Below are 26204 nucleotides of genomic sequence, written 5' to 3'. Positions count from 1 at the left end.
CAAGGGTCACGACGACGAACGGTGAGCGGCGTCGTTCTGTGGCTGAATAGGTAACGCAAGGGGGACACGGGGGGGGGGGGGGGGGGTACGAGGCAAACGAAGTGCTATTGATGCGTAGGAGAGTGACGTAATAGAGAAGTAGCCAATCCGCGCACGAGAAGGGGTGACGTCACGCCGAGGTCGCCGCCAGCTCCGCTGTTTCTCCAGCCTTGCACCAATAATGCAAGCTGCACCAGCCTTATTTTTGTCCAAGAAAAACGACATAACTATCGTGTGGACCAAAACTTTCGCTTTAAACCCGCAGTAAGCATACAGTCATTTTGACATTTCTTTTTGCGACACCAGCGAACCATATACGAAAAGAACATTGCTTACATGACAGAACCTACCGGACAGCCAACGAATCAACTAATCAAACCTAACTTGATATCATTTTTTTTCCAATTTCCATTACCTAATTCGTCTTCCCTAGACACCAAAATTTGCTAAGGCGTAACATGGCGTCTTTGTATCCCTTGTAGATAAAAGAAGTGCTTGTTACCACCACAGCCACCTTACGAAACCGTACAAAATTGAACAGACATTTTCTAGAGCGTTTTTTTCTCTCGCTTAACTGACAGTAAAAGAACGCTGAAGTGAAGAGCGAAGCACGCAAAAAGTTACGCAGCAAAGGCTTACATTAAAGTGTAGCCTTTGTAGGAAAAGCTGCCGTCGTTTTTACCTATCGACAAGATATAAAAAGCAATAGCACTGAAATTCTGGCTAGTTGATGGCACGCACTAAACGAAGACACGCCGGAAAAAACGGACACAAAATCAAGCACATACTAACAACTGATTTTTTATTCACAACACACCACATTTACACCCTCTGTATCGCGCACGATCAGATCTGCGCCCATTTCGTCAGAGCACGCAATCACAAGATTAAAAAGACGCAAAACACATTGCACCAACTTGTGTTTTTTTAACATCTCGACTTTGTTTTCTGATAAGGTGGCAGCTGGTTGACCCACGCACGCTATTTTTTTACACATGCGCCAAGCTTTTACTATTTCCTTAGTAGTTTGATAATGATGATGGAACACTATTGTCGTCTGGTCAAACAAGGTCTCGCATTTGCTTGTCGTACAATTCGCGCCATGTCTTGTCAGATGTGTGTACGGCCGTCCTTGCAAGCTTGACACTCCCCCAGCTTTAAATTTATGCATCTACCAGTCTGACCTACCTATTGGTCCTCGAAGTGAACGCAATTCCGAACACGACGTTCTTCTCTTGCAATCCAAAAATTTTTATGTGCGACACATCGTACATTTTTAAGTCTTACTACTTGCCCTTTCCTCGTGAAGATCTAAAAAGGCCATATAATGCGAGATTGGAGAATGAAGTGTTTAGGGTTTTTTTTTTTCAACCCGAGTGCTTTCAATTGCGGAAGCACCCACATCACGTGGAACCCTCTTCTTCGGTAAGAAAGGACGACTCCTCAATTGTATTCAACAACTATAGGTCCTATCATAGATGTGTTTTTCCTCCCTGCAGGCTAACTTTGGTGCAGTCGATGGCCCTGTTCAGGGACTTCTCGGGAAATTCCTATAAGTAGCGGGGCATTTAGGGGCGATGCAACGTTTCAAACAAGTAACTAAGAGGGATTCTCACACTTCCAGACTACGCTGTACAAGTACAAGTGCAAAACTTATCAATCAGATGAAACTTATCAATCAGATGAATTTGTTCTATGGGAATGTTTCGGCGACGCAGTGGCCCTAGAAGTACCGGTGGTAGGGTACTGCTACCGGGTGCAATACTTTGTGGCCAAAGACAAAGGGATGTGAATGACCAGAATAGGCCAACGGCCTGGGTGCAGCGTGAGCCACATAGCCAGGCAGCTGGGGTGCGAAGTTTGCGTACGGGTTGCCCGCTGCAACAACGGGGGCTGCAGGTGCCCCGTAGTTGCGGTGTTCGTAGGCGGTATGATGTGGGACGTGGGCACGTCCCACAAGAGGCGCTGGTGGTGCCACGTGACCGTTCAAGACAGCGAATGGGGCCGCTCCCGGTACTCCGACGCCGTGGGGCACGGGACCAACGTGGGTAATCGTATGGGTTGCATGTGCTGGAGCAACGTAGGCAGCGGGAGCAGCCTTGTAGTGTACAGGCCTCGGAGGGGCGTAGGCCACGCGAGCAGGCGCCGTTACTGCGTTGAAGAGGGGAGCGGGAGCGGCGACGGGCACTGCAGGCTGTACAGCTACCGGAGGCGCCAGTGGAGCCCCTGCAAAGAGTGACGAGCGTTTAAAAGGAGGGATGGTTAAGACAAACCCCTCCCTCACAGCCGAGGCTTCCCACATGTGGCGCCTTCTTCAGACAAACTCGTTTCCTCCCCGCACTGTATTAGTGCATACGTACCCTCACCTATTTTCTTCTTCGAACTGTCCCTTGTGTGACGCGCCGGACATGCTCTATCACTCGCTCTGCGAATGTCCGTGCGACCCTTTCACCCCTATACCTTCCCCCTCCCTATGGGAACAGGCTCTGGGGTGCTCGGACCGCGACCGCCAAGAACTGGTCACCGGTCGGCCCCTCGACGTCGCGGCGGCCCTATGGGCCACCGCCACTCCCCTACTCTAAAACCTCTCTCTGCTAATTTCTCTCTGCAAATCCCTGCAGTGCATCTCCTCGACTGTTGCGATTGTCTAATCCGAACTTTCCTACTGACCGTTCTCCCATTTGCTTCGCACCCACAACCGCGAACTGCGTTGTTCCCTTCTTCATTGCTGATTCGACGTCCTCGTAGAAGCTATCTACCGCTCCGTCATCATAGCTGGTTGTTGGCGCATAAGCCTGTACCATCTTTAACCTGAATCGCCTGTTTAGCTTGATCAACACAGCCGCGACTCTCTCGCTAATTCTCAAAAGCTCCTCCACATGTTCTGCTATTTCTCTGTGGTTAACAAATTCTACGCTGTGTTCTTTCTTCTCTTAGGGTCCAGTGTGGCGCAGAATATGACCTCTAGTGAGCTCCATGAAGCCTTCTCCTGTCCTTCTAACTTCGCTTAACCCTATAATATCCTACTTAATGTCCGAGAGCTCCTCTAGTAGTACAGCTAAGTTTCCCTGACTAGACAAGGTACGTGCATTGAACGTTGCCAGGGTCAAGTTCCAAAGGTAGCCTTTCCGGACCCAGAGGTTATTAGCACCCTCTGCTGTATCGCTGTTCTGACAGCGGCCGTGGTCAGCTGCTCTAGACTTGCTGGGGACTGAGGGTCGAGAGTTGAGGTTGTTAGTCATGGGAGGTGGAGGCCAACTACTAAACCTGGGTGGCCAGATCCTTCTCTGGTGAGGGCGTGCTGTTTGTGTCCCTAAGAGCCTTTCTGGCATGCTTGAACGTCTCTAGTGCAGCCTGTATAGGTATCGGGAAAGATGGTTGCTTCCGGAGCAGATAGCACTGAATACCTGCATGGGTTGAGCACCGAGATCCGAAGAAAGTATAGACGTAAAATCTTATAAAAAGATTCATTAACTGTTCAACGCTTTTATTTTATGCGATAATTAATCTTGAAAATGCACAGGTTGCGAGATGTTCTGGTGTTTCGGGCTTTTTTGGTGGAGGCGAAAAGCGAAAACTCCCGCGTGTTCGAAATTTCGGCTCACGTTAAAGATCTCCAGGTGGTCGAAATTAATCCAGAGCCCTCCACAACAGCGAGCCTCATCACCTGTGTGAAGTCGGTGCTTTAAACCTCATAGTCAATAAATAAATTAAATAAATAAATAAATAAATAAATTGTTTCGGGCATTTAAACAGCTTGTGTCCTTGGAGATGGAGGCCAGCTGTTTGGTGCAAGTTTATGGCGTATCCAAATCTTTAAATACAATAATACAATAGCTACGGGTTTATAACACCCGACCATGGCTACCAGAACAGGCTTCGAGCATTCATGTGAGGAACAATGTTTACTTGCGACTGCTCCCTGTCTAGTGCCGGCTAGCACTGAAGGTCCCTGTTTCCAATCTCCGATCATGCACAGGTCGTGTCACGAGCGTAACATTCCATTTAGAGATACGAACAAGCCCGGCGGTTCCGGTGCGATGCGGAAAATGAACTAAAATGGTTGATATGCCGCGCCTGTCTGTAATCCGACCGGAAAGACAGCCATCCCTATTTACGAAAATAGTGTGCAACGTTGAGCCAAGGGATATCTGACAGTAAAAAAATCGCGGTTTCTAAAAGAAATCAATGGCGCCGGAAACATCAGCGCTGGCGTCCCTTCTCCCTTTGTCGGAGACCCGGCTGTTGCACCTCGCATGCATTTACAAACTTGCAGCAAGCTCTCCATGAATGGCAGGCCCGGTTCTTTTTTTAGATGCGAAGCATCTCATGCTCGGGGCTGTGTCCCTCCCTCCCTCGTTGTCGTTGTCCGCCGTCCGCACTCTACTGCGCATGCGCGTCTCTTCAGCCCCGTCAGCGTTCGGGCTGACGTCAGCGCAGTTTACTATAAAAAGAAATAGTTAGGCGGCGCCTGGTTTCGATCCCACGACTCTCTGGCCGCAACGGGAGGTACGGGGCGCTCTTCCCACTGCGCTACAAACCGAGACGAGAGCATGTAATACGAACACGCATTATGTCCTTCACTCATTAAAACTACGTCAAGAAGCTACTGATACAGCGAAGGCACGTGAAGCGGAACGTCAACGGAAACGACGAACTGAAAACTAATGGGAACTTCAGTCGACCCCATGGCTGCTTCGCATACTACTCAGGGTTCCCCTACGAGAAGATGGTGTAATTTTTTTCGTAGGCTTTCACATATGTCTCTCCCAAATGGACCAGGTTACCTCGCACTAGAACCCGCGGCAACCGGCTTCGCGAACTTCGCGTATGAAGCGCTAACGCGGAGTCCGTGCTCTCCTCTTACGGCGGCAACGCATGCGAAATGACGAAGGGAACAGCACGCGAGAGATCACGCCACGAACGCTGGGCAGAATGTTCGCGAATGTCGAGCTGGCCGACGCTGGGCGCTCCTCAGGCGGCGCACGCTGACGTGCGCTGTCTTTTTTCTTTGTATTTTTTTTCTTGCAACGCTATACGGCGGAACTAAAAGCTTAAACAGCTCTTCTCTTAGCATAGCTGGGGATCGAAACCAGGGTATCCGATCCTGGGCAACTCAGGCAGAACAGCGCGTCTTCTTCAGCCTTTGCTCAAAACAGCAGGAGTGTTCACACGAACCAGTACATGACCCTGGGTCCATACAGGAATCGGCGGACTTCAACCCACAGGGAAACATAACATCGCTTCAGGTGCAGCCTGTGCGCTTCACCGTTCTTTTGAACTGGCGCCCGAAGGAATAAATAGCTGCCAGGCACGGGTGCCGGCGTTCCGGTTCTTTAAATGTGACTCTCTCAAGTATCCTGCAGCGTTACCTTATATTTCTGTTTAACTGACTTGTGGCTTACCTGGTACAGCCGCCGGAGGAAGTGCCGCGCCCGGAGCACCGATTGCCACGTCAGCGGGGGCCGACGGCACGATTCCTGGCTCGTTGGTGGATACTGATGCGCGGAAGCCGTTCGCGTCGGCCAGGTAGTTGACGACGCGCACGCGACCGTCGGCGTCCCGAAGTCCGTACGAGCCCTGCTTGACGCCGAGGGCGTTGCCCGTCTCGCGCCGGAACGATCCGCCCGACGAGTGGTCCTCGTCGTAGCCAAAGTTGTAGTTGCCGGCAAACTGCATCGAGCACGCGATTCCTTTCATCGGTTTTGCGTGCCTTCAAAGGGCGTGCACTGACAGTGGATGTACTCCTCCTTTGGGTGCGTTTCATTTGCGCATTAACTTGTTCTTCAAAGCAGTTTAATAGCACTCGTTGAAATCTCAAAGCAGTTTTCAACGTGACGCGAATGCTACCCCGGGCATTGCGGGGGGACTACTGTGTTGTAAGGAGGAAATCACGAAACAACTTGATAGTAGTCCGCACGGATGCGCACACCTTGTGCGTGTGTACGCACATAGCTTGCTCTGATGTGTGACTGCAGCTGCCATTTTAAAAGGAGCATTGCGAGCACGGGGAAAGACAGTGAACTAATCGGCCACTCTTATCTCGAGAAACGCCAAGAAAGCTGAGAGAAATTCAACAGAAATGGTGGTGCGGAAGTCATGTGCAAGCAATGTATATTTAAATTAAACAACAAATTGCTCATTCTCAATTCTGTTTCTCTCCATTTCTCTTTCAAACAAAGCCAACACTCCAGAACGTCAGTGAGGGATAGAAAAAGTACATCGTGGCCAGCAGTAACCTAGCTTTCAGCTCTCATGGGATGAAAAATACATGCTCCGTTAATTTTCTGCTACCTATCCTCGGGCAAACCATGTCACAGACTTCTTTCACAACATCCCCACCCCCCTTTTTGAAAAAGAAAGGGCGTGGCCGTGCCTTCACACAGATTTAATGCTTTTAAAATTGTGTCCACTCCTACGGCTTCAGGTTATTTACTTATATAAGAGCTTAAAAACTGTTCAACGTAGCTTCAAATGACACCCGTAGCGGTGGCTCAGTGGCTAAGGCGTTGTGCTGCTGAGCACGCGGACGCGGGTTTGATCCCCGGCCGCGGTGGCTGCTATTTTGATGGAGGCGAAGAGCAAAAAAACGCCCGTGTGTACTAGATTTCGGCGGACGTTAAAGATCCCCAGGTGGTCAAAATTAATCCAGAGACCTCCACTACGGCGCGCCTCATGGCCTGCGTTGCATCAACGGGTTAAACCCTACAATCAATCATCAATCAGCTTCTTATGACACTATTATTGCTACCGTCTTCAATCTAATGATATGTTTAGGGACGCCTTTAGTAACAGAAATCGTTATATAGTTTAAAAGAACTACACGGGAACACTTGGCACGTCACGTTTGACACGTGTTGCCTCACGTTACTGTTGTACGGAAAAAGAGCGCTTCATGAATATCATTTGGCTTCCGCCTTCCGTTTTCGCAACTATCTAAGCTACCTTCCGCCTAAACATCAAGATTCCGTTCCTTGCAAGCGTGTCACACCATGATGCTTTATTTATTCCTCTCCGTTTCTGCTTTGCTTCTTCTGTTCGAACTACGCTCCTCCCGTTTACGCAACTTAACCTCGCGCTTTCGCTTTCAGCGCCGTAACTAGATACAAACTACCTGCGCATCGCTTTACACTTCCCACCGCGTGGAACCGACGACTGGTTACGCAACAACGCACAAGTCTTGCTACTTCTCGCCGCTGCTTGGTCGCCAGACGCGGTCGACGACAAGCGATGGATGCGCGCTGCTTGTATGCGAAGCCGCATTCCAACCACCCGCAGCTTCCGTCTCTCGGCTGCCAACAGAATACATGCATAAACGTTTTGTAAAAAAGATCGGCGGGGGGCCGTTTTCACCTCATTCAGCTTTCGTTTCTTCTGCCGCGTTCTTTTCTCGGAGCACGCTCCGCATGCGACCTACAAAGCGCCCTTTTTTACAAGTCGAGTGGAGTGGCGATGTCTTCTGCCTTTTTTTTTATTCTTCGCTTGGTCGTGTCTTACCTCTTTGAGTGTATCGTGCGTGACAAACGAGCGGAAATGCCACGTGCACGCTTAGGATATCGCTTGAAACTTTAATGCCGATGGGAAGCAGCCGAGAGTACCGCGTATTCGTTCCCAGTCGCGTTGTAGGAGAGAAGGGAATGGGAAGGGATGATTTAGAGCCGAATGTACTTACGTCCTCATTCCGGAATTGAGAGCTGGTGCCGGTCTCAGCCACACGTGCTAGCGGTGCGAGTTCGGCGAAGGCATGTCCTAGCACGAGGCAGATGGTGACAAGTTGGGGCTGCGCAGTCATCGATAACAAAGAGAAGATAGGAGTTCTCAGTCGCGTTCGTACTTATCAATGGCTAACCCTTCAATTCCCCCCTTAGGTTGTGTATTGCGTGATGAAAAAAAAATCGAAACCCATTTGCAAAGAGAAAGATAGCTAAAACACGAAGCATGATTTAACAGCGCAGGGAACGAGACGGAGAGCAGAAAGACCCCGGACGAGCGCTGAATAACAACTGTCCCGTCCCGTGTCTTTCTGCTCCCCGTATCGTTCCCTGCGCTGTTAAATCATGCTTCCAAACCAACTGGCCCAAGTTTCACTTTTGCTTCAGTTAGAACGTGACGCTTTTTCCCGTGCAACCTGAGTCGAAGTCCAAGTCCTAAATACAAACTGCTTCAACTGTGCAGGAATGTTGCAATTGAATGGACGTCGGCTCCATAACACGAGGGACCCAGGTTTGATTTCAACCACGGAAAGAGTTTTTTTTTTCTAGAGGCACTTGATGGGCCTTTGTGGAAACTCATTGTGTAAGTCAGCTTTCCTGCAGTGCATTTTGTGCGCAATGATTTGGGTTTTGGACTTTCACTTTGGACTTTGAAGACATTGGCTTTCCAACAGAAGGAAGCTTCGCGTTTCAACCTTCTTTCACTTCACCTGCGAACGTCATCATCATCATCGGAGAAGGCTTTCCTGCAGTGCGTATTGGGGCAATGTCGCCATCAGCGAAGAATAAAAAGCTTCGCTTTATATATAACAAGGAATTCATCTGGGGAAGGCTCAATTCGCGAGAAGCATTCACTTATTCAGTACCGTCGGTCGCGTTTGAAATTGAGTGAACATTTACTGATATGGCAAGCATGACTTTAGTTCCACGAGGCTAAACTTAGGTCGATGTGTTGCACCATGTGAATAAGGGCACACTGAAAAGTTGGAAAAAGTCATCCGCCAATGTCGACGCAGAATACCTGTCACAAACAGTGAGGATTCAGTTTCCCCTGTTATCCCTAAGACGAATTGATTACGAAAGTCTGAGTGGCGATACCTCAAAGACAGAAGCACATGATTTAGTCTCATGTTCCCTTTTTGCCCATTCACGTCCACTGCCGACTGCCGGCACATCTTTTTTCCTCTTCCAGCATGACTGCTTTACCGGCAGCCCTGATATTGACATCCGCACAAATTAGACATGTTATGCATACTTTTTCGCATTAATTAGTCAGCTTAGTTTGTTTCGCTGCTTGTGTGTTCGATTGTGCGGCTGCGTTCTTCAGCTCCCTTCCCTTGCGGTGTACTGGCGTGAACTGCGAGTTCTTGATGCTGCCACATTGAAGCTCGTGCTATGGAGAACCCCGTGCTATGGAACCCGTCGCGCTCTTTTGTAGCGTGACCTACACTGGCCGAGGTTGAGTAGTTTCGCGTGGCTCCTGGAGAGCCGTGCTGCGCATGCGCGAGGAGCAGTGACGTCTCACGGCGCACAGAATGTTGCTGGCTGCCCGGCGTCTCTCGCACACTCCGCGCGCCAAGCCTCTTTTTGCAACTAAACATATCATTTTTTTTTGCGATAACTTCTAAACGATGATCGAAGCCCCCATCTACAGGTAACAAGGATATTACATGAAATAATAACTTAATAAGACATTTATACCGCAGTTGCTTTTGTAAATGTCTTCGATATTACCAAGAGCGCTGTTCCTTTCTTTCTTTTCTTTTTTGAACAGCAAACAATATTATTACTTGTTAAGGTCTAGAGAAACCCCTTCATAGCTGCTCTGCTCGTTTCCAATTGGTTCATTTTAAACCTTCCTCTGAGCTGTAGACTTTCCTTTGTATGCTTTGGTGTTTATAAATACTTGTGTTCAATTGATTTTAAGTCTTTTGTTTGCCCCGACCAACGGGGAAAAAATTAAACCGTGATTTCTTGAAACTTCCTTTTATGGGACCAATTTCGTTGGAAAGTGCTTCAGCATGTATGGGCTAATACGCCTTGTGAGCAAACAACAAGTTCAAAACTATCAAGCGGGAAACGACGACTATGCTCGCTTAGTCAGGCGCTTTTCACGAGCCTTTCTAACATCGACACATAACGTTAATAGAACAGACAACCTGCGTTCGAGAACTAATTTTTTGGCTTTAAAACACTGGTATAAATTTGTTCCCACAATCAGGGGTAGGTCGATTGGCCCCATTATGCACCAGAGAAAACTGTTTTCTGATTTTTTTTCCCCAACGCTTCTTACGCGTCGTGACCAAGGGAAACAATCACGACTGCTCGGTAGAGCCCGAAGCAGTTAAGCCGAAAGGTTATCGCAATGCTCTCAGCTGTAGGCCTCTCACACAGCTGGAATAGGTAGGAACGCCGAAGTAGAGTCATAGTGCACAGAGCTCACGGCATTCATCTGTAATAAATGCTACATGACCATTTCCTGGTTCTTACGTTATGTGCGGACAAAACGTACACCTCAGGACAAGAGTCTAATTTCATTATAATCAGTGCTTTGATAAAACAGGGCGTAATTCGTTCTCGCTGCACTGTAGTGGTGCCGCGAGAAAACTTTGATACAACGAGAATTCAAATAGTGCAATTTTGTTATAACGGTCATTTACTTATATGGAATGCCTTTATATTTGACGAGCTTCAAGATTGCGTAACATCTTAGAAGGGGAACACCTTCAGAGGTAGTAGAACCGATTCTCTAAGGGGGACATTGCATTCAACCACGCTGCACTGCATCTCAGTTGTCATTGACGGCGCCCTGGACTAAGGGCGCTTAGGAAAATAAAGTTTGCTTCCTTCCTTCCTTCAGTTGGCATTGTCGCTCTAAAGATACCCTAGTATGCACAAAATACGCTTTGGAATCTTTTAACGATGATGGTATGACTGTATTGCCACTATCGAAGCCAGCACGTTATGTAATACCTGTATATCTACTAGGTCGTATTGGACATCTTCGTGGTGTTTAGTGACCAACCGGAAGGCTCGCGTGAGTGCGCACGCGCACTTCCACCACCTTAATCGCACGCAGAGTGCGCATTGTCATTGACGACGTGCAGGGCGCAATGCATGTAGAAGAGTAAAAGTGAGATAAACCGGGCGTTTTGCAGTCTACATGGCCCCATTGTGCATTCTTTCCGAGTTGATTCATTAATTGAAATGGCACTTCTGGCGATAGCTCTGTGCTAAATAATTTGCTGCCAGTCAGCGCACTCTTCGTGCTTGCACGGCAATAATTAAAGGTTTAGCGCAAATACTATAGGACGGCGGCCAACTCAGATGGGAAAAGGGTAGTTAAGGAAATGCCTACAGTATTTGAAGGAAGGTTCGTTGTCTAACAGTGTAGCGTATGCGTACGTAAGACCAATCAGGAAACAACAAAAAAAATCCGTCCCAGGATTTACAACTACAACCTTTGGTGCAAATGGTTGCTAATTTTGTCAGAAGGGTGAATTTCTCACCAAAAGATTCACAAGTTCCGGCAACTGGTTAAGGAGGAGATCGAATTGTGACTTACCGTCATTGCGAATCAGTTAAAACTGACGTATTCGTAACTGCGAGTCCGAAAACCAACTTTCACGTTTCAAACCACTCACGACAAGCAGCAGAAACGTCGCTGTACCGCTTATATAGTGCGACCCACCCCTTTTCCGTCGGACCTCGCCCAACCGTGAAAAAAGAGACACCTCTTCCTTTCCTCACGACTGCTCTTCACACGGCGGCGAGCGTCGCCAAGGCACCCACACGCTTGACAGTGGCGGTGATCCTTTAAGTTATGGAATAACATTTGTTTACGCTTTGCCTCGCTATTCTCTCCGCAGTTCTGCCTAAGCCCTTTGCTACTCAGCGCCTTCGCGCCTTCTACCTGCTGCTTTTAGATTCATTTTTACCGCCATTTCTTGCTATTTTTGTTGTTTTTTTTTTGGTGCGCCCCTCAACACACCCCTTTTCTTAGCGTCATTTGTTTTTACTTTGCACTGTATGCTTCTAGAGGCAGCTGCGATGAGTAAGCGCGCATGCCAAACGCCTCTTGACAATTGGCCAAAACTCAATCCTCCAGCCTATAGCCGTGCACGACTGGCCAAAAAGCGAAGGTGAGCACGGCCGCAGAAGCTTTGTTGGCCATTTGTTTGTTTTTTCTTAAGACGCTACGTCTTTCCGGATGTGTAGGCTAACGGTTCTGCCCCATCTTTTCCTGCTTTCGAATGCCTACTTGTCTTGGACTGCACTGATTAACGTGAAGCCGTATGATCTGTCAAATCTCTACCGTCGAGGGTCATGTACGCTGTTGGAAATGTGGTTACCCGTGGTTTTGGTTGCAAGCTAAGAAGAATATGGTGGCTACTGTAAATGATGGATCGGTTGTTCTAGCCTTGGTGCTATTAGAGCGCGAGCCAACAGAGTTCATTTTGTCAAGGCTTACACGCCACCGCTATCCAGAAAGCAAGCATAAAATGCATCCGTGACAGTTATATTTCTCTTTGTCCTGCCGAGGATGTCAGTTGCGGAAGGCTCTTCCAGGACATATCATGACAAAGAGGAAACCATGAAGAACCACTTGGAAAAGCTATTTGTGGTCAATCAATTGACGGAGGCTGCTATTTCCTAGCGGAATTTAATTCTCTTAATCAACGATTCAGTCATCGATTGAGTGTTGGATGAAATATTGTTCAGCTGTTTCAGTATGTCAAGGTGTATTTGACCGACTAAACTACCGAACGACCGACCGACCGGCTGGCTGACTGATTCGTCATTAGATGACCCTGTACACTAAAAATATGCTATAGTTTCAGTCGTATGCCCTATACTCCTGAAGCGAATTTCAAGCGGCTCCGAAGATTTCAGTGATTTATTAATATCTCAGCTTAGGAAATCTTACCGCGCATTTATCCGTGCTGGCATATACGGCTGTCACAGGTAACATTAGACTTCATTAAAAACCAAACATTGCTCTTAAGTCTGCTCCAATTCGCTTGTTACGGCAACAAAACTTACCGCTTTTTTGGCGACGAAGCTTCCAAACATCGTATTGACACTTTGTGTGGACAAACTTAATCCAATTTTACACACGGTGAGGTGAATAAAACCTTTTTTTTAACTTTTTTAAACGGTGGGTTCGATCCCCGGCCACGGCGGCCGCTTTTCTGATGGAGGTGCAAAACGAAACGCCCGTGTGTTCGAGATTTCAGCGCACGTTAAAGATCCCCAGGTGGTCAAAATTAATCTGGAGCCATCCACTACGGCGCACCTCATCGCCTGCGTTCCGCAGGCGCGTTTAACCCTCATAATCAATCATCTTTTCATAACACGAAAATTTTCCCCATCTCAATTCCAACACTAGTACGAACCTCATATTTTCCGGCTCATCGACTGCGTATGTGGGCATAGAGGATGCATCCAATACGTAAGATTTGTATTGCTCTAGGCATACAAGTCAAATGAGCCTTGTTCAGGTCTTTGTGACACTGTTGCTGCGGGGAACTGACCCCATACGATTCTTACGCATTCCGCTTGTCCCAGGATCACGGCTAAGCGATTTGTTTTATTCAGATACCCTAAAGGCCCCGAAGGGCATTGTATAGGGGGGACAATGTGTTGGATACATTTCAATTCAAGAGCAAACAGTCAACAGCGGGCATGTAACAGGAAAAGGTAGAAAAGCAAAAAACAAAACAGTAAATGGAAAAGAAGTACAAAGCAAGCGCACATAGCACATGCGCTTGCTTTGTACTGCATACGTCGAAGCTGATAGCGGCATTTCCGAAACACTCCCAGTACCATCCTAAATGTCCTGCGGTTTTCGCCTCAAGGACAAAGTCAAATGCCGATTAGGTTTTAGCCCTTAAACAACTGCAGATTCCCCCCCCCCCCCTTCCTGAGACATCCCATCGTAGTTGTTCCAGGGTTCAAGACGTTTTCGGGACCAAGGAAGTTAAAGCCAAAAATAAATAAATAACGCGTCTCGTTGGCATACAAGCGTGTAGAGGGACAATGCCGGAAACGCGAATCTATTCCAAGATTAATCCAACTGGACAAAGGAAGTGCTCGCTACACCGAATTCAGCACAATTACCTGCGCGGGAGTACAGTACTTAGGCGCACGCAAAACTGTTGGCAGCGAGATTGTTAGGTGGCGCCCCCTGGCTCCTGACGTCAGCTCTAAGACGTGCGCCGTTATCGTCTGCTGTACTTTTAAAGACGATAGTCTTTCTTGGGCTACTTAAACCCAGAAATTTTGGTCTGTCTGTATGTCTGTCTGTATGTATGTATGTATGTCTGCATGTATGTCTGTCTGTCTGTCTGTCTGTCCGTCTGTCTGTCTTTTTTTTTCTTTATTGCCTGCTTGGCTACAACACCTGTCCGTCTGTCTGTCTGTGACTCGATTCAGCCAGCCGGCCAAATTAAGATTCATATTGCGCAATAGTCTTATATACCCACAGCCACATGTACACGTCTAAGCCCGGTTTATATATTCATACTTGTCAACTTTGTTGAACAAGAACAAGACATAACGCAAATATAAGAGAGGAAATTAGTACACAAGGGATATTTACAGTGTTCCTTTATTAAAAAATTCATGGATGCTTGGTTTTTCGATAGCAAATGATAATCTAGATCTACTGCAGAAAACCACCGCCTCCTGGCGGCATATGAAAAATCACGCGGCAACCGCAACGAAAGGTTCCACTAGCTAGGTTCCACGTTCTGCTTGGAACGCACGTGGAGCACGGCCACGCGGCTCTATAAACCTTCTAGTCGGCCGCCTCGATTCACGCGCGTCTCCGCCGTACTGCAGCGCTGGCACCGAGGAACCCGGCCTGTAGCAGTGGAACGCGGTAAATTCAAATCGCCTTGCGCAAACCTTTAGTGTGTTTACCTTGTGATGAGCGCGACGGTACAGTAACAGCATGAGAGGTGAGCGGGAAAGCAAAGGGAGGCATTTTCTTGGCAAATGTCTACAAAGGCTATCGTCTTTTCACGACATTTGCAACGAAAGGAGCAGATACGCGGCCAATTTTTATTGAGTGGGACTAGTTTTTGTGATCTAACTGGCGCGTTTCTATGCTTGAGGCCAGTGAAAAGTAATCTAGCATAAAATTTTAGCTTCTGACACCTGTAAATACCTTGAGGTGTATCTCACAATTATTATTTGGCACCACACTAGGGTAGCTTGTGTTTGCTTGTTTATTTGCGTAGTCTAAAGCTCAGAGCTGCTGATGAGGGCCTACATTGTTTAGGAGCCTTTTGGGAATCAGTCAAGAGTAGTCAGTAGGCTATCCTGTCATGCTGGGCATAAAGCAAAAGACATCAACAATAGCAGCACACCGTAAAAAAAAGATGAAAGGAAAAGATAAAACAGATGTTTTGTTTGTTTGTAGTCTTGTACAATATAAATGTCATCTCTGTGCAAAGCGCTTTTTTTTATTTTTTGCGTACGCCATAAAAGTTTTAGTTAGTGCTTCAGGGATGTTTGGGAAGACCAAAGTCCGTTTTTGTGCATTTTCTCTTCAGGCCGCATAGCATTCGTTGCTTAAAAACCGGTTTACGTTGTTACTGCGTGCAAGGGCGGCACATGTTGTGGAAACAAACTGTACTTTTTTTCTTCGTCTGTAATATCAATATTATGCATAAATAATTTTTTATCCAAACGCAGTGGGTGGACGTCTGAGTGACAGATGTTTTTAAAGGCAGAGCATTCGGCAGAAAAAACATGCAACTTCCAAACGTCGTAACTTGGAAGCAAACGCAATTTCCGACCGCGAGGTGAGTATTTTTTCCCACACCTTCTGGCAAACATACCCGTGCCGGTGATCGTAACTCTCTATAAAATCAACGTGTTTCTAAGATAAAACGGAGACTACGCAGTTAGCTATACGAGGCAAAGCATTTTTTGCGAGTCCCTCCACGTCATAATTCCCAGAAAATGGCAAATGCTTCCACGTATCTTTACTAAGAACTGGCTAGTCCTCAAGCTCCAACACTGAGCGGCCTGTTTATCGGAAAGGGGTGCGGGGCCTTGAAGTTCACTCAAAGGTCTCTGCACTATGTCCTTTTGTTTTGTTTTGTTTTCTTAAAAAGCTTATTGCGTATTCCGAAAGTGCGCGTCCCTTTTGGTGAACGCATAAGGACCCGTTATAAGGAAGCATGCGCACACCGAGCCCAGCGGAGATAAGGACGTTCGTCTTGTACGGTTTATCCACCCGAGTTATCGATGCAACATGGGGATTACCGTGGAGCAGCCTCGGTCAGTCTGGGAAACGTGCTACTGCCGCCCGAAAGTCGTGTCCAGTGTCGGCGAAACGAACGGGCTGAATAATTCACGACGTTCTTACTAGCCTGAGGAGTCTGTGCCGAAACAGCTTTATTCGCTTGGCCGTGGTAGCCAGTTGTGGTCACGCTAAGCTTCGCAAGGTATTCTAATGTAGTACCCGCCAAAAAACTGACCGCGTTATATTAGGGCTGATATATTAATACTTTAAGCGCCCCGTATCACAAAAAAGCCGGCAGCGTCGGTGCGGCTGACCGTGAGAAAAAAATTGCCCTGATGATGATGATGATGGTGGTGGTGGTGGTGGTGGTGGTGGTGATTGCTAACGGTATCCCATAGAGTTTCTTAGTAAGTATACTAGAGAGGAAACTGCGCCTCGTAAGACATGTCGTCATGGGGGTTCATGGGAAGACCCCCTTTTTGGCTTGAGCTTGGCATGACAATTCGATTCTTAAGCGGTTTTTGGGATTTGCTTTCTTCACTATGCATTAACACGTTTACGAGCTACAAGGAAGCCGAAATCCTCCCGTTTCTATGGTAGCCGTGTTCAGTGAAACAGCAGGCAATGCGTGATCGCACCTGACGTTGCTCATGCCGCAGTCGAAGGACGTATGACTGAGCAGGTAATATGCCGCCGCAAAATTTGTAGCCGACGAAAAGAAGAAACAAAACGTTCTTCGACGAAGACAAGATACGGCAGATACGGGCGCTTGTATGCGTCCTATCTTGTCATAGTCCACGACTGTTTAACGCCACGTTTTCATTTTTCTTGAAACTAACTGGCGTCGCGGTGCACCGGTTCACCACGAAGACAACGTTTTTATAGGCACGCTCAAAAAACTTTCGAAACTCTTCAAACAACTTATTATTTGAGATAATGGCAAAATTAATAAAATCACAGTCTCTAATGAGTTACCCCCCAAATATTAACATTGTTCGTAACTACAACCTTGGCCTGCGGAGTAGCAGGCACATCCGTTTTGGCAAAACTACGCTTTACTTCTTTTTTCCTTAGTTTTAAAACAGCCTGTTTTTATTTTCCACTTACATGATTGCACACTATTCTTCGCGTTTTTTTGGCACTTTGTTTAAATTTGCGGTCACTAAAACGTTCCAATCCAAGCCAATGACGAAACTAAGGCGAGCGCGATGTATATGGCGGACCATGACGACACAGACGACCTTGATGTGAGCCGCATAGACGCTAGCGCCAGATTCCTCTTTAGTGTATACTGTAAGAAACTCTATGCGGTATCCCCTCTGTAGCGCGGTGATGACGTGTCATCTTACCAAAAAAAAAAACTAATATACTTCTGTTTTATGCTTTTCGTTTAATACTGGCGCTGCGATTAGGGCAGGCTCCAAATACGTATTAGGCACAAAATACTGATTTTTTCTGTTACAGGTGGTAGCTGTCCTAGGCAGTATTCCCCTCTCTGCTTTTCGTCCACTAGCATTCTGGTCGTCTCCTCTGAGCAAGAAATCTATAGCTCCACCTTGTGGCGCCAACTGAAACCTCCGGGTTCGTGAAGCTCTGCTCAACAGAAAGCGCTCCAGCAGGTGCGGAAAGTTTTCACAGCTCGCGGGCGCCACTAAGTGGTAGCATGACGTCAGCTCTTTGGTGCAGTGTGCCGCAGCGCGCGTTCACTCGTGGTGCAGATGTGATGAATGTGCTGCCGTATATCTGCGCCAGGCTCACTACAGAGTCGTCCTCATCACCGAGAACGACAACCCTATCGCGGCCCAAGCTTAGAGGTGAAGCTACGCCTCCTCCAATTTTTTTTTTCTCTCCGTCATCTGTTGGCCTCCCCTCTCCCGAAGGCCCTTTTGTGATACTCTTCCTTTAACTGATGATCCTGTAGGCGTTGCGGTGGGCTACCAATTCCCTCAACTCTAGTAATGATCTGGGTGTCTCAGTCTTCCGGGGTAAACAAAAGTTCTTGCGAAAAGCACGTCGTACCATCGCGACGTCGTAGCCGTCGCGTCTTTTAGACATAGACCAGTCATGATAGCGTGCACCGATCTAGCTCAGATGCCAATTTGTGTCTATAAATTCCGGCGCTACAAGAACTTTGGATATTTTGGAAACTTTATGCTAGTTTTGAGCCAATATCCCATTGTACTGCTCATGTAAAAATCACAGCGCGGGAGACTGATATAGCACTCGAAAAAGAAGAACGATTGAGTCGACAGCTCTGGATTTATTGCAGCCCCAAAATAGAAACAAAAATACTGGCCATCGAGAAGCTCTGAAATTGGGTTCCTTACTCGACTACTTGTTGATCCCCTCTTGAGGGTGTGATTCCATATGGCTTATTACATTTTTCCGCTCCTCCTCTCCCAGATGTCTGGACCACCGCGGTGGCTCACTGGCTATAAGGCGTTGGCTGCTGAGCACGAGAATGCGGGTTCGAACCCCGGCCGCGGCTGCCGCTTTTCTGATGGAGGCGAAAAGCAAAAACGCCCGTGTGTACGAGATTTCGGCGCATGTAAAAGATCCCCCGGTGGTCAAGATTACAGCGGAGCCCTCCACTACGGCGCGCCTCATCGCCTGCGTTGCGTCGGCGCTTTAAAACCTACAACCAATCAATCAATCTCCCAGATGTCTGTCAGAACCCATGTAACACGCATACGTATGCACCAATTCCCTTACTGCTTCCTCTACACATAAGTAGCCGGAATATCATGCCACGTGGTCGTTTCTTAAGAGAGATGCACGTGCTGCGCATTTCTTTACAAGCCCCCCCCCCCCCCCCCCCATTCCTGAGGCAAGATCAACCACTCGTCAATGAGTCCTTGCTCTTTATTACATGGAGGGAAAGCATGCCCGTCCCCCACACAATACTCGGTCACGCAATTATTATGCTCTGAAGGCACCTAAGCACTTTTTAAAGTGGTCAAATATACTTCATTATTGCCTAATTACGGAGCGGATATGCCCGTACTGTGAGCGCTGTTATTCTATACCACACCGAAAAGAGAGAAGAAGCCGCATAGCAGGCAGGGAGTGCTGCGGGGCGCCGCAGAAGTATGCTTTCCCCATCTGTGACTGCTGCGCCACTGGGCGAGGAATCAGTTATTCACTGGTGAAGCAATGGTGAAGTAGCGGTGATTCTGTGTTTCCTCGGATCACTCAGATAATTAGATTATTGCTGTCGTGTCCAGACGTCATTAAACTGTACGGTATGCGGATAGTAAGCCTGCGCAAGATGGTAAACATGTAAATTTACAGCCCCTCGTGACTTTAAAGTGCATACAGAGCATCACTAACGTTGCTTCATAAGCTAGTTCATTATGGAGGTTTGTGCTTTGTCCCTTTAATTACTCAGCCTCAACACTCACGAACAAGAAAATAATGCAAGCGCTATTAATAAATGATTTAAAACTCGCTCTGTCTTAAGGACGCGGTGAAAACGTCATACCAGTTATACGCCAGTTCAGGTGCGCGCAGTACGCTTTTATCGAGCAGTTTTCCTAATAACCAGAGACTACACCTTCGTAAGAAACCGAAGGAAATTTCTCCTTCTGAGTTTGAGGCAGTTAAAATGCATTGCCCAAACACCGTCACATCATGCACACTATAAAAAACTCAGTCTAAGTTATCCTGTTATTCAAATTAGAGTGTCGGCAACGTGGCCCTCCATATACACGCAGTGCTTGGAATTTTTGGCACAAGACTGAAATTCCGTACAACCTCCTCATAACGAAAGGTTTTTTTTTTTTGGAAATCTATCTTTATTCCAGGTTTTTCATGGGCCCCAATACATTGTGTATACTCCACATCACTCCCATTTTAAAGGAGTGTCGTTGATAACTAAGCCAATATTTGCTACAACAAGGTTTTTTCTGCACTAATCAATTAAACGTCCCTGTACTGTTCACCTACTAAATGAAATAATCTTGTCTAGGTCACAAACATAACCCACAGCATTCACGTCTTTCCGCCAGCATTGGAGACATTGGCTCATCTAAACAAGACTTATATGTCCTTCAAGACCGTAAGACCACGTCCAGACACTGCAAGACAGTCTCAAATCACGAAGGTTTTCGGCTTTAAGCCTCGCGCAGGCACGGCTATACGCCTTGTCATCTATAATCTTCGAAATGCACTGCCGACTGGGGGAGAGATTCTTTACTTTGTTGAAGTAGCCGAGCGATCTGCGCTTGGTGGGGTCCCCTCGCGCGGGGGTCCGCTCCAGCATCTAGGTCTCTTCACTTTCGCTGACTGCGCAAATGACTTCATACTCCCTCCACCGCTTATTCCCGGTTGTATGGGCAAACGCGTCGAGAATTTCTCCGGTGGGAGAGCGGGTATAAAGACTTTGTTTCGACTTCTCTCGGCTTCCATTCTCTTGCCATCTCTGCTGCCTTCCGTTGCTTTCTCCCCTCCCTTCTTCCACATCACTCTTCGTGGGCCGCGGGGGGATGCGTTGTTCGTGATTCGCTGGCTCTTGTTTTTTATCCCACATATAAAAGCGCGCCCTCAATGGCCGCCTTCCGGGATTACCTCCGCTCTGGAAAAGCACGGACGTACTACAGCACGGCGCTGCACCGAGATATGGTGAGTAGAAGGAATTTGCAATTTTAATAACGCGAACGCCCGATCAGTTATTTATGCTAACCGAAAAAAAATTACATAGAGAAGAGATCAAGGGTTGTTTAATGTCGACAGATCAAATTTTCTCACCGTGAGCGTAAAAATTACGCGCGATGTATTTTGATGGCAGCAGAAAAACTTTCTTCGATAAAGAACGTAGATTGGGAGTCAGAGGCCTGTAGTTTTGCCACGCCTCCTTCACTTACCCCGTACCACGAACGTCGCCTTTAGGAATTTTGGCTATTGTTATGAACTACAGTTAAATGGGTCTTGTGTATGCTGAAAACAAAAGAAACAGGACATTATAGCCAAAATTAAACCTGAAGCAGTGATTAAAGTTGGCACATTTTGCAGGGCTGCTTTATTGACCCGGTGTTTTCTCCAGCGTTATCTTTCAGCGTGCGAAGCCACTACTGTAGCGTATTCTGCTACTTGATAACAACAGCAAACAGGGATTTATTAATGCATGCGTCCTGGTAATTTCGTAGCTTAATCCAGTGAAGATCAATAACGACCATCATTTTGTGCGGGCAAATACGTTCAGAAGAACGACATTAAAATTCTCAGCAAAGTTCTCTTGCGTGGTCACCGATTAAGATTAAACCTTTTTTGGGGGTTTATAACATGTCTGAAGGGTTAAAGCCATTCGCTGTGATCCCAGTGGTACAACTGTTTAAGGTTAATTGTAATATTTTTTGAAGAGTTCTGTCGATACGTTAATGTAGAGGCTTGCTTCGTGCAAAATAGCGTATTCGTTAAAGGGAACGGTTCTTAAGGGGAGCACCACATATCCACAATTGTGACTATGACTGTGTTTTAATGTGATAGAAATGATAACTGAGGGGTTATGGGAAAGGTTGAATGTATGATATTTCCTGCTTCAGATGGCAACGCTGTGAGAAGGAGGTGGCGTCTTTTGTAACATATTAGATCTCTGTTGGTGAGCGTACGAAATCTGGCTAGTTCGTGCGGCATACGGAGAGCAAACTGCGTGTAAACAGGACAGAAGATAGAAATGCAGGAAGCAAGGCGCTGCGTCATGTGGTGCGCCTCTTGTGTCGTGCAGAATCTTGTGAAGCGTCTTGTGTTGTGCGTATCGTTTTTCCGTACTGCTTCCGTATTATTTGAATTTATTCATTCTACATTGTATACATACTTTCACTTTACCACAATATAGCGGACAGTCCTCCAGAATCTGATGCAATGTGTATCTACAGGGGCACAAATTTGTTTAGCTGTGACTTAGAACTTACAGGGACCATGAAGACAAAACACAACTTGGCTAAGTTGGAAGGATCGTTACTAGCCTTCGGTAATTCACTCAGCGCTATTCCAGCCGTTTGTCTACCAAAAAAAAAACGCAAGAAATATTGAAGAACTGCCAACTTTCGCGCTACAGGGACGTAATATGGGCGAAGAGACGTAATATGGGCGAACACTAAAACCGTAGATGTGTGTCAATTGCACGTTAGCATTTAAGTTATAGACCTTTTTAACTTCTTAGTCCTGGCAGCCGCCATTTTATCAGCGGGCTGTGCTGATGGCCCTATAATTGGCGCAGTCGACAGGAAGATGTAACTGCGCATGCGCAACACAGCCCAGGACAAATCCTGATCTTACTGAAGATTAGCGGATGAAAATGTATTTATGATCAAACAGAACGAGAGTCCCCACTATTATCGCGCAGTCATGTTACTTGACGGTGGCCTTTGTCGGCGACGGTCAACGGCACAAACAAGCTTCTGTGACGTCATGGAGGCCACCCAAAAAGAAGCTGGGGAGCCGCTGCCGCTTTATTTGTTTTTCTTAATATCTCGAATATTTGTTTGACGTTCGCGATAACATAGGTATCGGTCTTATAAGAAACCGCAGCCTTTTTGATGAGCCAAACTTGTATTTTGTCTTATCGGTCCTTTAAGTATGATAGTAAGTCAGAAATAGTACAGCTAACAGCCATCATGGCAGCTACGGCGCCAGGTGATGCCTAGAAACCCACTGATAGTTAGATAGGTTTCGTACCCGAGGAGTTAATACGTACCTTTGTTTATTGGCCATTTAGTGCGAAAGCCCATCGTTGTTCTTCTTTACAGTGGTTCCATGTCCTGTGTGCGCTTCTTGGCCTGGCAGGGGCAACAACGAATGGAGGTTCCCTTGCTTCTCAGTCAGGAGTGCAGTACATAAATGAACGGGTGAGTGCTAAAGTGACCTGAATCGGGTGATTTCATCGTTTTCAAGAATAGGCCGAAAAAGATCGCCCAGCAGAGCAATATGTTCTCTGGCATACACGTCTTATAAGTGTGGCACGCCCTATGGTACTTCTGTGCAGCTGGAGCACAGGCGTTTTACCATGTAAACTGCTTAATCGCGATTTGTGCAGACATGGCAACAAATCTATCACATTTCCCTTTCCGAGATGTTGCTTATGCATAATCAATATTTAATGGTTTTTTGCACGATGTCACCGTAGTAAAGCTGTCCTTACCATTATTTAGTCGCCATCTACAAGGAATCTACAAATAACGTTTTACACTTACTGGCTGCCGCATTTTCTTCCCCCTACATAGTATTTCTTTCATATTCTTCGTTCACGCAGACTGCAAGTCAGTACGGTGTGGTGTACGATGAAGCTCCACGGCTTGCCTACCCCGGAAACCAAGGCAAGCTTTTGGATGAGAGCAAGAAATTTCCCCAATACGCCTATCAAGCGCAAGACCAGCGAGCCTACCTGAACCCAGTCGCAATCCAAGCCAATTCGTTTTCCCTACAGCTTCAAGCGAATCAAGCGCTTGGCAGCGCTGAGACAACGAGTAAGCATCACCACGTGCCGGTCTTCCCGCAAAGGGCGCCAGCAGTGGCTGTGATGTCCGGCCAGTCCGCAGGACTCTACTCGCAAGGACAGTTGCCGGCCTACGTAGCGTCTCCTCAAGCCGTACCTCAAGGAGTTGCTTCTGGACAAGGAGTTTTTGATTACTACCGCGGGGGCGCTACCTACTCCCCCACATCCGACTCGGCTCACTACGCAACCGCCCTCCAGAACTACGCCCAACAGCTTGGCTACCAGGCGGCGATGTCCCAGAACCAGGGCTATCCTACCGAAACCAGCGCTGGAGACACGCAGCAGTATATTCAGCAGGCTTACTACGTTCCGTCTCTTCCTAAGTACAGTTATCCGGTTCCGAGTGTTCCGCAGCAGACAGATGCGGGCCAAATAGGTGGTTCTCAGCACCCGCAGCCACCAGTGCAAACAAACGGCGGCTACGCCCCAGAAACACCTGCTGCCCAGCCTCCGGAGAATACACTCGTCTACCCTCCGAGGTACTCTTCTGGGGCCACAAATGTGCCTAAACCCACATACGCGGGAACCGACGGTAGCACAGCTCCCAATACTGTCAACGACCTCAACGTCCCTTCGGAGTACTACACAAAAGACAGGATTCCTACGCAAGTCGCTCCCATCGGAGCTGCACAGGGCCTGTACCGGCATCCGTACAAGTTGCCCGTGACCTACATTCCTTACAGGTATCCTTTCCAACCGGCCGGACAGGTCGCACCTGCGTACGCGAGCCCCAGCCCCGCCCAGTCTCCGCACTCCGTTCCTGTAGCAAACTATGCTGCGTATGTCCAGCCCCACACACCATCAGTCAGGCTGCAGCCTTATTACCCACAGCAAGGCCCTTACGCCAGCCAAGCACCAACGCAGCCAAATCAGGAACAATTCGTCTACGGAGGACCGACGAGAGCTATCTACACGCTTCCAGGCCCTGTTGTGACGGCGACTCCCAGCACCTCTCCACAGGTTCCTCAACATCACCAACTGGCAGTGCTGAAACAGCCTGTTCATCCACAAGTGCCCTCTGGCGCTCAGGGAGAACAGCCCGTGTACGGAAGAAGCTTCGGTGACATAGGTTACACCGCGGCCTCCATCTATGGCACGCCGATGTACTCCAAGGCGAGCCCGAACCCGTTCCTTTCGAAGTACGTGAATGCACCACACCCTTACTTTCCTAAAGGCGTTGTGTCGGACGCAGCTGGCAACGTCTACATCCAGGGCCCCCCTCGCTCCTTGCCTCGGTTCCACCCAGCCCATGTTCCGGCGTCTGCAGCCGGACAGTACGCTGCATCTCAGGCGCAGTACGAGATGAGCCGCTTCATCACAATGCAGGCTGGTAAAAACGGCGTCACGTATATCAAGAAGAAATGAGCAAATGTAACGTGGAGCACATCAATGGCGTGTACACCAAAACTACTACGCAGCATCTCATCCTCTTCATTTGTGAGCGCTCACCTGGTTTCACTACTGCGCCACCGTATGGGAACGTTGTATGCACTGGACATCTTTCTTAGTCATTGTCGAAGTAATGTTCGATCTCCGTGCGACGCAAGGCTTTGCTGTCGTGAATTATTGTCTTGGCAATGGATGGGTGCAATAAACAAGAAACTTTACTATCATTCCACGTTTACGTGTGTGAGTCTTTGTTGCACGTTTCAATGAATTCCCATGAATACTCGGTTGGTAATGACTGCATGGAATAACTGCTCTCTGTAAAATGCGATGCCCTAGTCAAGATTGGCTAATCTACCACAGGACTATTTATTAGCCGCACACTTACTCAGCTAGGCAATGAAGCGATATTTAGTTTGCCACGCAGTCCGCATGTAAACGCGTAACTACGCAGAATTCTAGCCCTAAATGGCCAACTGTTTTTTTAGGTCCTGGTTGTTGCGATAGGTGGTGTCAGTGCAACAAAGACTTTACCATCTTTTCCTCGAGAAAGTCGAGAGAAGCGCGAAAGCTAAAAGTGCGTTCAATCTTCGCTTAAAGTGCGTCCAATCGACCGTAAAATTTTCCAAAGACCCAAATCGCAAGCGAAGAACGAGCCCATGTGACGATTTTTTTCGCGCACTATAGGTGAACGCATCTACACGAACGATCTAAATGTACACCGATTCGTGCTTTATGGTATAAAAGTATAGTAATATTGTACTCCTTCTTCATGATCGGCGCGTGCATTGTCGTACCTGTATTTTTTGGCAATTTTCTAAAAACCGTTTTAGCACAATGGAAGTCCGGTTTCACGCACGCGCCATATGTTCAGAGACCTTATCAGAGCTTTTCGGTTGGCCAAGCGGTCTATAGAGAAATGCAGTAGTTTTTTTTTTTTTCTTTGAAAGAACGCTAGCGATCCCACTAAGAAAGCTTTTGCTTCAAAACTCTGCCGAACTCTTGTCGCCCTAAATTACAAGCAGTTTTTGATTACGTCGTGGTTGCTGCGATAGCATGTCAGGCAAGCGCGAGAACGTGCAGACCTTGTCTTGGGTTTGCACATAAGAACGCAATATCAGTAGAATAATTTGAGTTGAATCAACGTCGCAAATTGTTTACTCCTGCAATGGCTCCCTTTTCTTGGGGTCAGAATATTGCTTCTGCCACTGGGCAGAATATTATTTTTTATTGAAACTTCTCCTTCTTCCTTGGACTGTGGTTCAAGCCTTCCGCTGTAAGGTTAGCTGATTTTCTATTTCATAATCATGCTGTTATC

At 47.4% G+C, this 26204-nt stretch overlaps 2 protein-coding genes across 2 annotated transcripts; one reads left to right on the top strand and one right to left on the bottom strand.

The window, feature by feature from the left end:
• Nucleotides 1-824: 824 nt before the first annotated feature.
• On the bottom strand, nucleotides 825-11463 carry LOC144151668 (uncharacterized). Its single transcript, XM_077682784.1, has 4 exons — nucleotides 11317-11463; nucleotides 7712-7819; nucleotides 5445-5712; nucleotides 825-2265 (listed from the first exon to the last, which is right to left on the bottom strand). Exons 1-4 carry the CDS (start codon nucleotides 11320-11322, stop codon nucleotides 1763-1765), a joined length of 885 nt encoding a protein of 294 aa, XP_077538910.1. The 5' UTR covers nucleotides 11323-11463; the 3' UTR covers nucleotides 825-1762.
• An 8728-nt stretch (nucleotides 11464-20191) lies between these two features.
• Nucleotides 20192-25094, top strand: LOC144153915 (uncharacterized). The gene is made up of 3 exons (XM_077685679.1): nucleotides 20192-20628; nucleotides 22755-22853; nucleotides 23258-25094. The coding sequence occupies exons 1-3, from the start codon at nucleotides 20554-20556 to the stop codon at nucleotides 24863-24865; spliced, it is 1782 nt and encodes a 593-aa protein (XP_077541805.1). The 5' UTR covers nucleotides 20192-20553; the 3' UTR covers nucleotides 24866-25094.
• The last annotated feature ends 1110 nt before the right edge of the window (nucleotides 25095-26204 follow it).

This window comes from Haemaphysalis longicornis, unplaced genomic scaffold, assembly GCF_048455015.1.
Source record: "Haemaphysalis longicornis isolate Haplotype H1 unplaced genomic scaffold, Haemaphysalis longicornis Haplotype H1 scaffold_9, whole genome shotgun sequence".
In the NCBI taxonomy this organism is placed as follows: domain Eukaryota; kingdom Metazoa; phylum Arthropoda; class Arachnida; order Ixodida; family Ixodidae; genus Haemaphysalis; species Haemaphysalis longicornis.
This window is presented reverse-complemented; position numbering and strand designations above follow the sequence as displayed.

Coding starts and splice junctions, on each gene's coding strand:
- LOC144151668 (XM_077682784.1), bottom strand. Junction 5,713..7,711: donor CTCAATTCCGGAATGAGGAC/GTAAGTACATTC, acceptor TGCTCGATGCAG/TTTGCCGGCAACTACAACTT. Junction 2,266..5,444: donor TCCTCCGGCGGCTGTACCAG/GTAAGCCACAAG, acceptor CACTCTTTGCAG/GGGCTCCACTGGCGCCTCCG.
- LOC144153915 (XM_077685679.1), top strand. CDS start 20,554: ATGGCCGCCTTCCGGGATTACCTCCGCTCTGGAAAAGCACGGACGTAC. Junction 20,629..22,754: donor CGGCGCTGCACCGAGATATG/GTGAGTAGAAGG, acceptor TCTTCTTTACAG/TGGTTCCATGTCCTGTGTGC. Junction 22,854..23,257: donor TGCAGTACATAAATGAACGG/GTGAGTGCTAAA, acceptor TCGTTCACGCAG/ACTGCAAGTCAGTACGGTGT.